This window comes from Megalopta genalis, chromosome 6 (assembly GCF_051020955.1).
Source record: "Megalopta genalis isolate 19385.01 chromosome 6, iyMegGena1_principal, whole genome shotgun sequence".
NCBI classification, from domain to species: domain Eukaryota; kingdom Metazoa; phylum Arthropoda; class Insecta; order Hymenoptera; family Halictidae; genus Megalopta; species Megalopta genalis.
This window is the reverse complement of record NC_135018.1, coordinates 22,670,363-22,686,124: the sequence shown is the minus strand read 5'-3', so window position 1 is coordinate 22,686,124 and position 15,762 is coordinate 22,670,363. Positions and strand designations below refer to the sequence as shown.

The following is a 15,762-nucleotide window of genomic DNA, read 5'->3' as shown; positions in this document are numbered from 1 at the left end:
CGACCTATCCGGAACTTTGAGTTTCCGCACACACCTGCCGATTTCGCATGGAATGACCCTTTCGATTTATGGCTGCGGATTTTAAAAACAAAAATCGTGATAATCGTAGAGGAAGGAGTGGTAATATGGTTTTTCAATTTTATATTACATTATAAAACTGTATTTATAAATTAAATTATTTTAAACGATAGCTTGTAAGCTAATAAGACAATATAATATAAAAAGGTTAGAAAAGGGAATTTAGTGCAAAAATTTAGTGCAAAAATTTGGTACAATAACATTTACTACAATAACATTTAGTAGTAACTTTTCCAGACATAATATTATATTTATTATATTTATTTTTTGTATAACGTCATAATGTATAAGATCTCTACGGTTAATACATATACAAATTTGACCGCAATTTCAAATGAAATATAGAGTTGAAGTATTCTGGTCGCGCATATGGATGTGAACAATTGCTTGAAACTGCTCATCGTTCCCGTGCGTCCGAAAAACCAAACTGGTGGAGTACTTGCGTACGTAGGAAAATTACATATACAGACATATACAGACGTAATACAAACATAATCACAATCGTAAATCATCTAGGTTATGTTTAAGTTAGGTTCATTAAAGTGATAGGGAAATAATTTTTCCCTTTTATACTGATATTCGTACATGGTTGGCAGACCTGCAAGTTTTACATACACTCTCTTCTCATTATATCATATCACATTATCACTTGTATCTTACGATAATTTAGTTTTTGGTGTTCACAATCTATTGGGAATCTGTATTGTAACACAGCTTGCATCTACCTCCGATTCCACGTTGACAGTCCTACTTTGATGCCACCTTATAAACACCAATGTAACTAAACTAGACAAATTTTTTGCTCTATATTATCGATATCATAAATTCTGATGCCAAAACGATATTTTTTGAGGTAACACTTAACTACCTTACATCAGTATCTTTTTTATGTATATTGGTATCATTCGAAAGAAGAAAGTTTAATGCAGTGCGCGAATGTCAGACTTTCATCTAAAAAAATCATTCAATAATATAAAACTGTTTGGATTCCATGGATTCAGCATCATCAATTTTTAGCTTACTTTCTAAGACTTATATTACCAAATATCTGCATAATACCTCTTTCGAATGGTACCATTAAACAGTGAAAAAGATGCTAATTTAAGGTAAGTATCACCCCGTAAACCTATGTTTTCATCTCATTTTGTCGATAACTGTGTCTTCTACCTTTATCTCCTCGCTAGGGAGTCTAACCCCTTAGGCATCTCAAAAAGTTTTTTGGTTTTTCCTCAAAAAGGATAAGTACGTAATTGAAACTAATTGGTGATCAGTTGTAGATAATTAAAGAGCAATTTTTTTAGCTATATTTCATTCATATTGGTTAACATAGTAAGCTAGCTTCACACGGGTATTAAAACTCGTGAAATTTTTAAACATAAAATTTCATTAAGATAAATATCAGCATATGTATCAATCTGTTTTGGTATTTGAGTAGAGTATGTGAACCCAACAAGGCATTTCTGATATTATCGATAATCCAGGGTCATAAACGGAAAACTAAATTGCATGACACGCATGTGCGAATTTTAAATACATAGTGTACATGCATGTATAGTCCGTGACTACTGTACTCCGTTAGTACGAGATATCGATACTGTGGTGCTATTGTTGCAATGTTAAAGGTTTGCCTGTCGGACGGGTGGAATAGATGATGTAGAAATCAGCGATTATAACGGTTTTTAGTACTCAAATTTGTGAAGTACATAAGGTAAATATTTCATAAGTATTTTAACAAAACTGAACAATCATAAAACAGATTCTTCAAACTAGTATCCTTAAGTGACAGTTGTAAGTTACACGTTATTCGACGGGTTCATTTCTGATTATGCTAACGTGAATTTTTATTGATTCTAGTGTAGTCTTTACTTATTTAGCGTAACAAAGTTATTGATTTAACAGATGTGAAAATTCGCCTTTTGCATGTGCGTTTGTCGATATAGTTTTCACAGATTCAGTAGAAACTGACGTCATCGGACAGAAATCAATAATCGCACCAAACTCGATTCAAGTTCCGTTAATAAGTTTCATGAACCAGTAAGACTTTTATAATTTTTATGTTATTCTTTAAAATAACTGTTATCTTTTCCAATTTGTTTAATATATTTATCGATATTATATAGATAATAACAAACCAGCACAATGATGTCAGATCGGAAAGCTGAACTGGAGAGGAAAAAGGCAAAGCTTCAAGCTATTAGAGAAGAAAAGGAAAGACGCAAGAGAGAAAAAGAACAGAAAGATGTAAAATATCTTATTTACATGCAAATTATTCTTGGGCATTTAAGCTATTCGAAGGCTTGAATAGCTTGTATGTATATTTAGCTAGAATCATTGCGATTAATAGATCTCATGGCTTGGAGTTTATTCCAAGTCGTTCAAGCATCCAAGCAGAATTTTTAAAACAAGGCAGAAAAATATGCTCCATGCCTAGATTTTAGGAGAACAATATCCTTCTTTTTTTAAATAACACATTTTGTTCTGCCTTGTTCCACCTTGTTCCAGATTTGGCTTGAATTAATTTGATTCACAATAAAATTCCAATCCAATGACTCACCTAGATATAAGTACAAACATTTCAAGTGAACCAAAGGCTTGAATGAACTGTTGGCTTAAATACCCCCTACAGTACTTGTTACGTATTTATTTTGTTATAATTTACTTTATATACCGACCTATACATGTCATTACAAGGTCGAAGAAGCTACGGTTCGTGCCGCAGGGACGGATAAAGATCACCGCAAAGAACTGGATGCTATGCTGTCATCGTTAGGTGTAGCTCCAGTATCAGGTAAGCATATTATTTTAAGATCTAAATGTTCTTTCTTTCATGATTTAATGTATTTGCAGATGTATTATCCAGTTTATCTAGTATGAATTCATTAACGCCAGAACAAAGCGCTAATGCTACTCCTGATGCTAGTTTACAACCATCTAGTATAAATTCTGCTCAAAGGTAGTTAATCATTTCTTGAATATTTTGTGTTTAGTGCATTCATATGTTTATTATCTTATAATATGTTTCACGTGTAGCAGTGCTGGTAGAAGGAGAAATCGTGAGCTTACTATTGTCTCTGTGGCTCATACCAATATTCCACCAAAGGAACCAGTGGTTTATAACAAACAAACTCAGACAATTCAGACAACGCACACATCTCATGACGGTGAGTGATTGTATCTATCTACTACGCTATATGTTGATTCTTGTAAATTTAAGAATATGTTTAATTACTAGTAAACAACATTTATAATGTTTGCATTATAATATTGCACTAATGCTGATTAAAGGAAACAATCATGATATGTACAGGGTGTCCCATTTTAATCACTACATGAGATTATCTCCAGAATTATTCATTATTTGAAGAAATGTTTCATATACAAAACATTTTCTATTTCGAGGGGGATGTAATCCAGTGCAGCTATTTTGTTTGTAAATGCACGCCTGTAGGACATACAAAGATTATTTTTATCTTTTTTTTAGTGGAGTCATTAATTTTCTGTGCATGATTTGATGCACCTCAAAATTCCGAATAAAAATATATAACCTACATATGTCAAAAGATTATTACTTTGACAGATATTACATAACAGAAAAGGTTTCTAGTTGTTAGCCGACAAGTATTGAAGATACAGACAGAATACCTATTGCATTCAAAAGTGTCACTCTGGAAATATTCATGAATGTGCAAGCTGATATTAAACGATGTTTCAAAGAATTAAAATTCCAAGGTGCATCGAGTCGTACATAGAAAATATTATATGATTCCATTTTAAAAAGTGAAGATGACCTTTGTGTGTCCTTCTAGCGTACACTTACAAACAAAATAGCAACACTGGATTACATCCCCCTCGAAATAGAAAAAGTTTCGTATAAAAAATTAGTTTAAATAACGAATAGTTCTGGAGATAATCGCATGTAGTGATTCAAATGGGACATCCTGTATACATACAGAGTGTCACTAAAAGTGGGATACATTTTTTGATGATTAATTTTATATCTTAAAATATTGTTTTATAAAGTAAAAGGTGCGAATGAAAATGTAATCATTTTGTAGTGTGCCTACCTAAAATGATTATCTTTTCCTTTATAAAGATTTGTACACACATTTTTATACTGAAAATAACCATACAATTAAAAGTCTAAACAAACAGAGATTCAGTCTGATTTTAACATGTAACATCAGTCTTTAAAGAAAATAAAACACCCTAACACTTATATATAGCAGTTTGAAAAAACTGTTTGAGCAATTTTTGTACATAGCTGTAAATGGAAATGTTTAAATGTTCTTACTTTATTATATCACTCTGTATGCATATAATGGGTGTCCCATTGTAATCTGCAAATGTATCTAAAACTTTGAACATATTATAAATGAAAAAACCTAGTAGAAATTAATGAAAATTTTGCTCTCTGTTAGTTATAGCTTCAAAAAGATTTTTAATGGTATATTGAAATGGTGTACGGTTCTACTATACTACTTATTTTTATAATCCCTTTGATCAGTTTTGAATTTTATGTATCTAAACATTTATAGATACATTCATTTATGGATTCATATGGAATACACTGTATACAATGGTACAATACATGGTTTATATAATTAGATGCACAATGATATAATTATACTTCATACTTTTACTACTTTAAACCTTTGTAGTCTGATGTTAATTATGTCAGTAATTTCAATAATATATCAAATGACTGAATGGATTTACATTTGTGTATGCTGAAGTAGACTTCATCATTTGAGGTCTTGTAATGAGTATACACCTAGAACCTCCAAAAGTATAAACGCGACTCCAATTATTACATAAAATTATATTTTTGCTTCCAAAATGAGTACTGTATTATATAATAATAGAGTATCACAAATGTGTTAATATGTTTTTATAGTCCTTAAAATTTTTTCTTACTGCATTATAATACAATTGCAGCGTAATTATAATCACATTTTTAAATTATTTCTTTTTAATTTTCACAATTTGTAATAAGAGTCCTAATATGAAAAAGAGGTTTATAAATTAAATTTGTATCAGAGATATTACAAAGGATTAAAATGTATTGAAATCAAAATTAACCAATTCATGGCATATTTATGTTTTAAAAAATGTTTCCTTTTAAATGTAACTAAATATTTTATGTTGATAATGACCTGTTAATGTATTCATTGAATATGGTAAAGTGGGTGGTGTATATGGAAATAAATAATTCAAAACTATATGCCATTGGAGACATTATACTGTCTTTATAATACACGTACCAGGAATTTAATGTTCTTATACATATTCCAAGAATTAACATTATTGTATAGTATTTAAATCAATGAGACACATTGATTGTAATGTACAGTTAGGCACATTATTATAACTTGATTTACTTACTATAATTATATAATGATAATAGTAAGAAATGGATTTATCTTTATATTGATTTTTACAATTACTTGTAGTTTATGAGGAAACTTACATATTCTTAAAATATCCACGTATGAGAATGGCATGTTATTTATTTGTAAAATTATATTGTCATTTTATTTTTCTATTGTGTGAATTATTTGTTGAATTATCAACAATTTTCAACACTTTTAATCAGACAAAATTGCTATGGAAAGATTTACCATCATAAGAGTAATATATTAATACACTACTGTAATTAAAAATTCACAGAAAGGATTTTTTGATGTTAATATCAGTAGATAATGTTTCAATTATAATGTTACTAAAAGAAACAATAAGTTCTTCTGTTGCTGTAAAGAAAGAACATTAAGTCTTCCCAAGTAACCACGAAACATTATATACATATTTCTATACTACAATATTATATTTTAAAATCCGATTTTAATTTAATTTATCAAAACTAAGTTTATAGAAAATAGCAGGAACTATAATAGTAGACACAAATAACGCTCACTCAACACATAATCAGGTTATGGATATAAATATTGTCTTTCCTGGTGGTGGCAACTATGTTTTTTGTATTTCATACCTCTATTCGCAATTTCAGTTAGTTTTATTGCAGTTTTCCATTTTTAACTCACTTATGGTAATGTTTTATACTATGAACATATAGTACACAATAAGAATTTATGTGATATCTGCTATAATATTCCCTCTTTCTCATACCACCTACTTTACTGAGAGCTTTTTATAAAAACATAAAATTTAGATAAAAAATATTTAAACATAGTTTACTAATGTAACTGTGATACATGTCGTGTAACTCTTGAATTCGAAGTTTTCACCATAAATATGGGATGTATACCATGTTACATACGTGTCTTGTTACCTAACTGATTTTGCGGTATTATTAAATATACGCGTATCCCATTGTCTTGCAATACAATCAATCAAATCAACCGGTGTTGGACACAAGGACTGTCCGCATCTTCTTCTGCATACACCATCTACTCCTCCTGTTCAACATCAACACCAACTCACTCTTACTCCGCAGGCTACTTTGAGATTGACTGGTGGCGTCCCAGGAAAGGTGGGTCTGCACCAAACTACCTATGTATGTTCTGTCATCTTTTTTATTACCCTTTCTTTTAATTGTTGTACAACATATATGATAGAGGTAGATACGTTGCTATCCATATTCAAATCACAGGTTGTAGAATGAAATATGAAGTTACCTTTCATCTTTATTTAGTTACACATATATTTGTATTATATTATCATATATCACCATTTGCCAGAAAGAACAGAACAATTTCTCATCAAATCATATTAATTCTACAACCCTAATTTCGTCAAAAATCGTGTACATGGAAATACGTGTGTATGTAGTGACTATGCCTTTGAAGTTATCATCATTAATGGTTTTTCTCAGCAAAAGAGTACAGATATATATTCTTAAATGTACAAGAGAAGTTCGTTATATGTTCAATTAATTTTCAACTAAGCTAACTTAATAATTGGAAATTTAAGACTTGATCTTTTAAAAAATAAAGTAAGTGTTATCCTCAGAAAATTTAGTTTCAGCCAGAAAACTAGTGCTTAAGATTCATGACAAGTAATTCTGAAAGTAATATATGTATAAATTATAAATGACTCTTTTTATAATTTATTTGACTATGTAGGTTTTCTTAGATACGTGCCAATTAAATAATTGGAGCAAAAACAAAAAGAGGAATTTAAAACTTATTAAATTTTCGTTAAGATTAGTAGCAATTACATTCACTTTTCAAGTTATTTTTATAACAGATTTGAATGCCATTTTTCTAATTGATTTATACTTTCTAGACAAATAAGTAATAATAATAAATAATCTAGATAAATAATGGTTATTTATTTTTGTAAGGCTTGGCCTGACAATTTCCAATTATTATTGTTATAAAATTTCTTAAACATTTGACGAATATTTTACTAGAATTTCAATTAATTCAATTAACCCATGATCAGTGTTCCATAATTTTATTTGTAAGTATATTTCCATGTGCAATGTGTATTTGTTTGCATAAAAAATGAGCTTTTAACTCGCTTTACATAATTTAATTATATACTAACAGTTTATGAAATATATGTAATACATTAACTTTAGGCGTCCTGTTTGTTGGGAAAATTTGGAAATTATCACAACAAAAATCAATATACCTTGACTCATGCGTGCTAGTTTTAAATTTATCAAACGAATAAATTAATTATCATTGATGCTTTTTTAATTTATAAATATAAATATGTATAGACATTCTTGGTATTTTAATGGTAGTAGTTACTGTATAACACATTAGAAATTTAGTTTATCAATATTTTTTTCTATTGTCTAAACAAAAATTTGACATTAACAAATGTCGTTGCGACGATTGTTGTTTTTTCATTGCTGTAGTGCACTATGTGCTGTTATTGGATGTTTGAGAAAGTTTACTTGTAAAATTTGTAGTAAACTTTATTTCTGAGAAACTTATGGGGGTGGGCATAAGTGTGACAAGGGATGTAAGTGAGATATTAATTAATATTATTTACATCTAAGCATCCATTAGTAATTATCATTAGTCATTTTTAAGTGTTTCATTACTCTACATTAGGCAGTAAATAACATACCAATTAAACTGAGTGGTAAAACATATATAAAAGAAAGTGTTGAATTATGTTAAAGACTATATTAACTAAAATATGTTTCGATAATATAAGAAGCATCGAATATGTATGTTTCCTCTTACATGTAGGAATCACAGCACCGCACGATATATAAATTAAAACATCTATATTCACCTAACTACATTCAGCGAAGCAATTTTTTTTCTTTTTTTTTAAATATAACAAACAAATCTAACCCTTGTGAATATTCGTTGCAATAAAATTTTGCAAGGAATAAGTAATTTTATAAATGCAAAAATATTTTTTTGAAAATTGCATGGAGTAATACAAACTCCAAAAAGACAACTGCTTTAAATGCTTTAACACAAGTTTGTGAATTTACTTTTTTTTACTTTAATTTAGAAATTTTGTTCATGTCTAATAAAACAATACCACGTATTGTATGTTTTTTTTGGTTTTATAAATATTTAATTATTACTTTACTCCTCTTGAAAGATGTATGGTCTGAGTGTAGAGAGGTGCAACTAGTGTAGTGCATTCTTACGAGATTGTAACTAAGTAAAATTTTTTTCCCTCCCTTTCTCAGCTCATGCATTCGACTATTACGGTAAGTTATGATTTCTCTTGGTTTTCAACAAGTTTAAGGTTCGCAGTTTAGGTTTAGCTTCAATTCGTCTATTCATCGTAATTAATATTACAAAAATCTATACAAATAATTATAAAGTGTAAAAGTAGTCGGAGAATGCACTCTCTGTTTTTTGATGGCGCAAGTTTATAGTGTTGATACAAAATTATTAGTTTTGAAGTTCACAAGAGACTCAATCAGTCGTGAAGAAATACAAAATGACTCTCCACCCAGAACCTAATATATCTTTGCTATCTTGTGAATTGCTTTATACCCTTTGGTTCTTTTACTTTTCTTGTCAATTTACTTTCATTGGGTGTATTTACCTTAATCGTTAATTTTTAAGTGCTTATCTGACATCCCGACTCTCAAACGGAAGTGTTTCAGCATTTGTTCATTTACACAAACTTGTTAACGCTGTTAATTTTAATAGTACTTCCCGATTCTAGAAATATTTATGATGAAACTATATAGTTTATGGTATAAACATAAGCTATTGCTGTTTCAATAGAAAAATTATTTGCAATTTGAAAGTAGTAACAGCTTTTCTTGAAAAATATGAATAAAGATCTACAATGTAGGATGTTTCATTTTATACATACACATTGTTATAAATCAGTATTAAATAAATATTATATTTGCAGCATTTACATCTTTAAAGTATTAAGTTATTCATCGAAAGCACAAAATTAATTGAGTGATACTTTGTAATTATCGTGTATCATTCATTTTAAATATTATTCTATAAGTCAATAGAATTATTTAGTAGAAATTTTACATCACTGATATTCAATGTTTTTGCTAAATTTATGATTATTGTTTGAAACAGGGATTGTCTGAAATTAGATATTTAATGAATATCCATTGGCAAATCTTGTCACAACTTAACGCACCTTCCAGAGTTCTCGGCGCGACATCATGGTTCTTTTGGTAAAATTTTGAATATTACAGAATACTAACATGGGAAAGGGTATTGTGGTACTGGGGCAGGCGATCTTTGTGTCCGAACTTTGTATTAAAATGAAAACAAATATTTGGTAACAGGTTCTGTAGCTTCTGCTTTTAGTGTGTTAAAGATTAATTCACTGTCGCTTATGAAGACCTCTAATCAATACAATAATGCATTTTAAAAATAGAAGTGTTTTAACATCACGATTTCCATGGAAGTCATGCAATGAGAAAATTCATTAACGAAATTTTGAAAACTGTTTTCACTTTTGGCATATTTATTTCGAATAAAATTCATCATTTTTGTACATTATCTATTAGTATATTTTTCTAACACTATAACTCAAAAAATTGTTCAAATGCGTAATATATGAAGATGCAAAGAATGTATATTTTAAAGAATGTGAAATTTTAGTCGGAGATGTCAGTTCAATTATTTCAAATGTTTCAATTTCTAAAATTCATTCTTATCCTAATTTTTGTTCATTCTTATAAAATCTTGTTTAAACAATTTTCAAACAATTTCGAAATAATAATATCGATAATTCTATATACAATAAATAATGGTAAGCTTAAAGGGATTAGAATTTTAGGAAGAATATATTTATAATTCAGGTGTAAAAAAACATTGAAATCGTCATGAAGAGTTCGAATATTCTTCGTAAATCCCTTTAAAGCATCTTATATTGAAATACGTACTAGCGTAAATGGGGTATATTACTATATATGCATGTTTATAGATGCATTTACAATTATTTATTAAATATTTTTATTTCATTCTTTCTAGTTAATTGTTGATGTATCTAGTATGGCAAGTGAGAAATTATTGAGGGCTATATCTTCTGCATTATTTCAAGTTATATTGATTGAAATGATAAAAAATTTTACGTATCTATTTGTAGCATATTACGACATGCATAACATTTAGGTACTATGTTTTAATATTGATGGTTAATATTTGAATGAATGTATGTGATATACATCAATAATTTCCTATGAAAGACATGAAATTAGAAAGAAACACAACTAACACAATGAGAAACACAAAATTGATTGACATTTTCTTTTCCCTCCTTCAAGACGAGTACAATCTAAATCCTGGTTTAGAATGGGAGGACGAATTTGCAGGTAGGTAATCCTCTCCAGAGATGATTTACTCTGCCTATTTATAATCACTTATATGTGAATTTGATTCATTTAATGAAGATGCATTTTGAAAGTAATTTATGTTCAACTTTTTTTCTCTCTCTAAATTGTTGTCTCCACATGCACTGAAAGGAGGGAACCTATACCTTTAATTTACATGAAATATTGCTTAACAAACTGTTGGGTAGTTTCTATAATTTGTCATGTAATTGTAAAAATTCTAGCTTTACTTTTTATGCATGCTTAGGTAGTACATATTTATAGTTTCTACATATACCATTCAACTCTTCTTACTGCAACGCATGAATGAAGCCGTACGATGAATTACTGCCAACATTTTCGTTTACTTTCTTTATTTAAATAGTAGCTCTTCGATCGAAGAAATGTAGACTCTAATTATAACTTCGCACTGTTTCTTTAGTATTTATTTCTCTTACATAAATTATACATCCACCTGATGCTGCATGAGACTTGGGAAGTTGCGTTAATTTATTATCTCCACTCCTTTTTACATTTCGTATTTTAATGTTTTTTCTATTCGCGGAAAATTTCAATGGTCTGAATTTCTCAATATTTTTTTTTATTTTTACACCGATACCGGAAAAGTAATTTCAATGAAGTTCGTTCTAATATAACTTATACTTATGTCTGTCAACGTAATAATTAATTAATTGATTTTTTCTTCAGCTCATTCTTCCATTTCACTTATATTTAATGCTACATCTAAGGGTGGAGAGATACTGTTTTAGAACATTTTCATGATAATTGCAATCGTTCCAAATCAGTTTTATTTATACATATAATCCACCAACAAGCAGTCCACCTTCTTCTGTTACTAATATCAATGCATGCGATCCAATTTGATGATTGCTTTCCCAGTTTTCTGTGTGATTATTTATTTTCCAATGAATTATCTTCTTATCATTTGAACCGAGTTTTACAAAAGCTTTCAAAAGAGAGTTGCATCCCCTATATTTGAATTTAGCGCTTGTGCAATTTGTTTACTTACTAAATCCGTTTGTTCTGTTTACATTTACATTGTACTGAGACAATTGTTTGTTACACTTTATTATGCAGATTTTATTACATAAATTTCGAAGTTGATTATTTTCAATGAAATGTTGCAGGCCCTATTATACTACTTACAGAAATTGACCGCGTTGATATTTGTTTTCCCTTTTTTTCTCTGTATACATATTTATGCCATTGGTTCGTAGGATGTTTATGTTGTATAAACAATTTTGTACCAGTTAGTACATATATGTCGATGTTACGAATTGATACAATTTTCATAAGATAACGTAGGGATTCGAACGATTCAGTAGGATACTTGCTAGTGGTAGATGTGTTGAAGTTAGGGTATATTTGTGGCGAAACCAGCTTATTCACCACAGTTTTGACATTTGATGATGGCCAAGCTGAAGATGAAGAGAACAGTTTGCCGCATATGGATGGTTTCCAAAGTAAGCTTCCCCCTGGGATTCTTCCGCATGGTTTGCCACAGGTGAAAGAAGTGCAGCCCGCAGTTACGCAAGTGGAACAAGAGAAAGAAAAGGAAAAGCCGAAAGAAGGTAAATTCTTAGATATACAGTGGTGAACGTTCACTTCGAGACTCTGCCCGTATTAGAATCAGTTAGACTTTAAATATGATAATGGCAGTTTTATACAACAAAAGTGCGATTTATCAATGCAATGTAAGTGTAACAGACATACTGGTTTATAGTACGAGAACTTAGCGAAGAGGAGAAACAAATGATTATACTGTCCGAAGACTTCCAACGATTTTTTGATCGGACTAGTCGTCTTGTAGAAAGGGCACTAGGCGAATCAGTTGACATTTATACTGATTATGCTGGAAATATGGATGGAGAAGATGAAATGTGAGTACAAACGAAACGTAATAATATAGCAGAATATAGAAGAAAGTTTTATACATAGGATAGTACAAATGAAAGGATAATTTTTAAGTGATACGTGCTACAGTGATATGATTTTTAGGGATGAGAAGAGCCATCAACGTTTATGGTTGAACCGATCGTTCTTCTGCGAGCGATGGTCTCGTAATCGTTGTGTAACATCAATGGATTGGTCACCTCAATTTCCAGAACTTCTCGTAGCTTCTTACAACAATAACGATGATATTCCAAACGACCCGGATGGCGTCTGTTTAGTTTGGAATACAAAGTTTAAGAAAACAACGCCAGAATTTATTTTTCATTGTCAGTCCCCAGTTTTATCGGTCACATTTGCGAAATTCCATCCGAATCTAATCTTAGGAGGCACTTACTCCGGACAAATTGTCCTGTGGGACAATAGAGTGCAGAAGAGAACTCCTATTCAACGAACTCCATTATCGGCAAATGCGCACACAGTAGGCTAATTTGTAATTTTTATAGTGATTGAAAAACGTATTTTAATTAACAAAGATGTTTTAATGGCTGTATTCTTTAGCACCCTGTGTATTGTCTAAACGTTGTTGGAGCACAAAACGCACACAATCTGATAAGCATTTCAACTGATGGAAAAATGTGTTCCTGGAGTTTAGACATGTTGTCACAGCCTCAAGAGAGATTAGAATTGACCACTAAACAGTCAAAACCGATTGCCTCTACTTGTTTAGCGTTCCCACAAGGAGATGTTAATAATTTTGTTGTGGGCACTGAAGATGGAACTGTTTACTCTGGTAAATAATGTTTTTAACTATAAAAGATTCGACACGTAACTTATCTTTAATGTAATTTGTGCATCATCTTGATTCGATAAGTTGATTGATAGTTATCGATATCAGTCATTGGCAACAGTTATCTCTATCCGCATCGATAATCAAGTTTAAGATACATAATAGAGTTAAAGTTCGGTTCACTTCTGTTTAGCTTGTCGTCATGGTACGAAAGCAGGAGTATTAGAAACGTATGAAGGCCATCAAGGACCAGTTACTGGAGTTAGTGCGCATGCCGAACAAGTTGGAATAGACTTTTCACACTTGTTCTTGACGTCGTCCATTGATTGGACGATTAAGTTGTGGAGTCTCAAAGAAAATAAACCTTTGTATTCTTTCGAACATAATGGTGACTACGTTTATGACGTCGCTTGGTCTCCAACTCATCCAGCGCTATTTGCTGCTGTAGACGACTCAGGAAGATTGGATTTATGGAATCTTAATCAAGATACAGAAGTACCTACCGCCAGTATCATGATTGATGGGTGTCCAGCTCTTAACAGGGTTTCATGGACCCCAAGTGGTTTACACGTAACTGTAGGTGATGACACTGGAAAAATTTGGGTATACGACGTTCCTGAGGTATGTCAGTTTTTAATTAAGTAATTGCAATTATTCTTGTAATTGAGAAACATTTGATTTTATGAAAAGTCTGGAGCGGTTTAGTAAAACCGAATGGATTTTATTAAAACGTATATTTGTGTTAATATAGCATTTAGCGCATCCGAGAATTGATGAGTGGACTAAGTTTTTGTATACGCAACAAGAGTTGAGGGACAACAAAGTAGACGAAGAATTACACAAACTTAATCTTAGAGAACCAGCATCCTTAAGTTCTATATCTCCTTTCTCAGGGCCGCAATGTCCTCCTAGATAAAACAACAATTTTGTTCAGAATATATTTTTAAGTTCAAGTTGGATACTTTAAACCATTAAATCAAATAAATATAAAGCATTATTATAAAAAATCGTGAAAACACTAAGAAAGAAGTGCTAAGCAGCAGAACAAACGGTATTAGCGCTTTATATATATGCAATTGTTCTATACTCTAACGGCTATAAATTCTACACAACTCAAGGAAATTGTTACTAAACAACTTCGATGTAGTACACAATTAAATATTGTGTACAACATATCTTTGCATGTACATAATGAAATTATAAACACCTCTTAAAATGATAATATAAAGGAAATGAGATGATGAGAAACAAGTATAATGATAATTATAAAATTCGACACACAATTCTCATGATTTTCATTTTAGAATTATTTTTCAAGGAACTATTAACATTTTTCAACTAACGTATTAATTTATTATACTTATTTATACTCTTCTGAAAGATATAGTTTTCGTTACTTGTTTTCTGTAATTTGTAATTTATAACATCAGAGATAAAAACTGCAAAATTCATTTTATCACAGATTATTGCTTAAAAATGTAAATATAACTTTCTTTCGTTAATATAAACAGCTGGGCTTTATCTAAAATGTGATATTGTTAAGTATAGCATTATGTTTTTATCCATATCTTTGCTCAAGTCAAGCAAATACACTGTCCCTTTTTTAATACAAAACTTATTTGTTCTACAGTGTATTATACACAAGAATATTTGATTAAATCTGTGGAGTTATTAGTTTATTAAATGGTTTTGTATCATGCATGTAGGATTATGGAACTGTACTGCACACGTTCCTTTTAGGTGAAGTTTTTCGTTTCCGTGACTGCATACATAGTGTCATTTCACTTTATCATTTTCAACGTCATTGTTACCGATCTTCTCCTAGCAGATATTTTTATGCTGTGCTTTTAAACTTCCTAGAGTTTACATTGTGTGCGCGAACACGAAAAATGCTGTAACATACATTTGAGGACAATATTATTGTAAAATTAGGATTGCGGTATTAAAGTTCTCCAAATCTTTAAGAAGTGTTAGCAAAACTTAAGACAAGTTGGAATACTCTGTGTCCGTGGTCGTTGAAGCATTCTAAGATCGATAGTTTCCTTTTATTAAAATCCTACATGCATTTTTAATTGAAATTGCTATATGCAATTGTAATTCAATATATTAGCATAAAGATGTATTATTGTCTCTAATGCTCTGATTAAAATTTTATTTTAAAACTCCAAAAGTTTATTGATTTCACCTTACAAAATATGAGAATCAATTTTGTAATTACTGTTCCTAAGTTATTGTGCGTTATGTATTA

The 15,762-nt window shown here is 30.3% G+C and overlaps 1 protein-coding gene across 48 annotated transcripts; it reads left to right on the top strand.

Annotated features, from left to right (window-relative positions):
• Positions 1–1,628: 1,628 nt before the first annotated feature.
• Positions 1,629–15,684, top strand: sw (cytoplasmic dynein 1 intermediate chain short wing). 48 transcript variants are annotated; one of them, XM_076523202.1, is made up of 15 exons: positions 1,629–1,786; positions 2,019–2,112; positions 2,199–2,319; positions 2,770–2,866; positions 2,926–3,031; positions 3,112–3,239; positions 6,530–6,565; positions 8,702–8,722; positions 10,769–10,816; positions 12,253–12,405; positions 12,558–12,714; positions 12,833–13,205; positions 13,286–13,517; positions 13,708–14,135; positions 14,266–15,684. In XM_076523202.1, exons 3-15 carry the CDS (start codon positions 2,218–2,220, stop codon positions 14,428–14,430), a joined length of 2,046 nt encoding a protein of 681 aa, XP_076379317.1. In that variant the 5' UTR covers positions 1,629–1,786; positions 2,019–2,112; positions 2,199–2,217; the 3' UTR covers positions 14,431–15,684. The 48 variants fall into 48 exon arrangements, with proteins under 48 accessions (XP_076379317.1, XP_076379312.1, XP_076379306.1 ...); XM_076523197.1 differs by having other exon boundaries at positions 12,229–12,405; XM_076523191.1 differs by having other exon boundaries at positions 6,530–6,589; positions 12,229–12,405.
• The last annotated feature ends 78 nt before the right edge of the window (positions 15,685–15,762 follow it).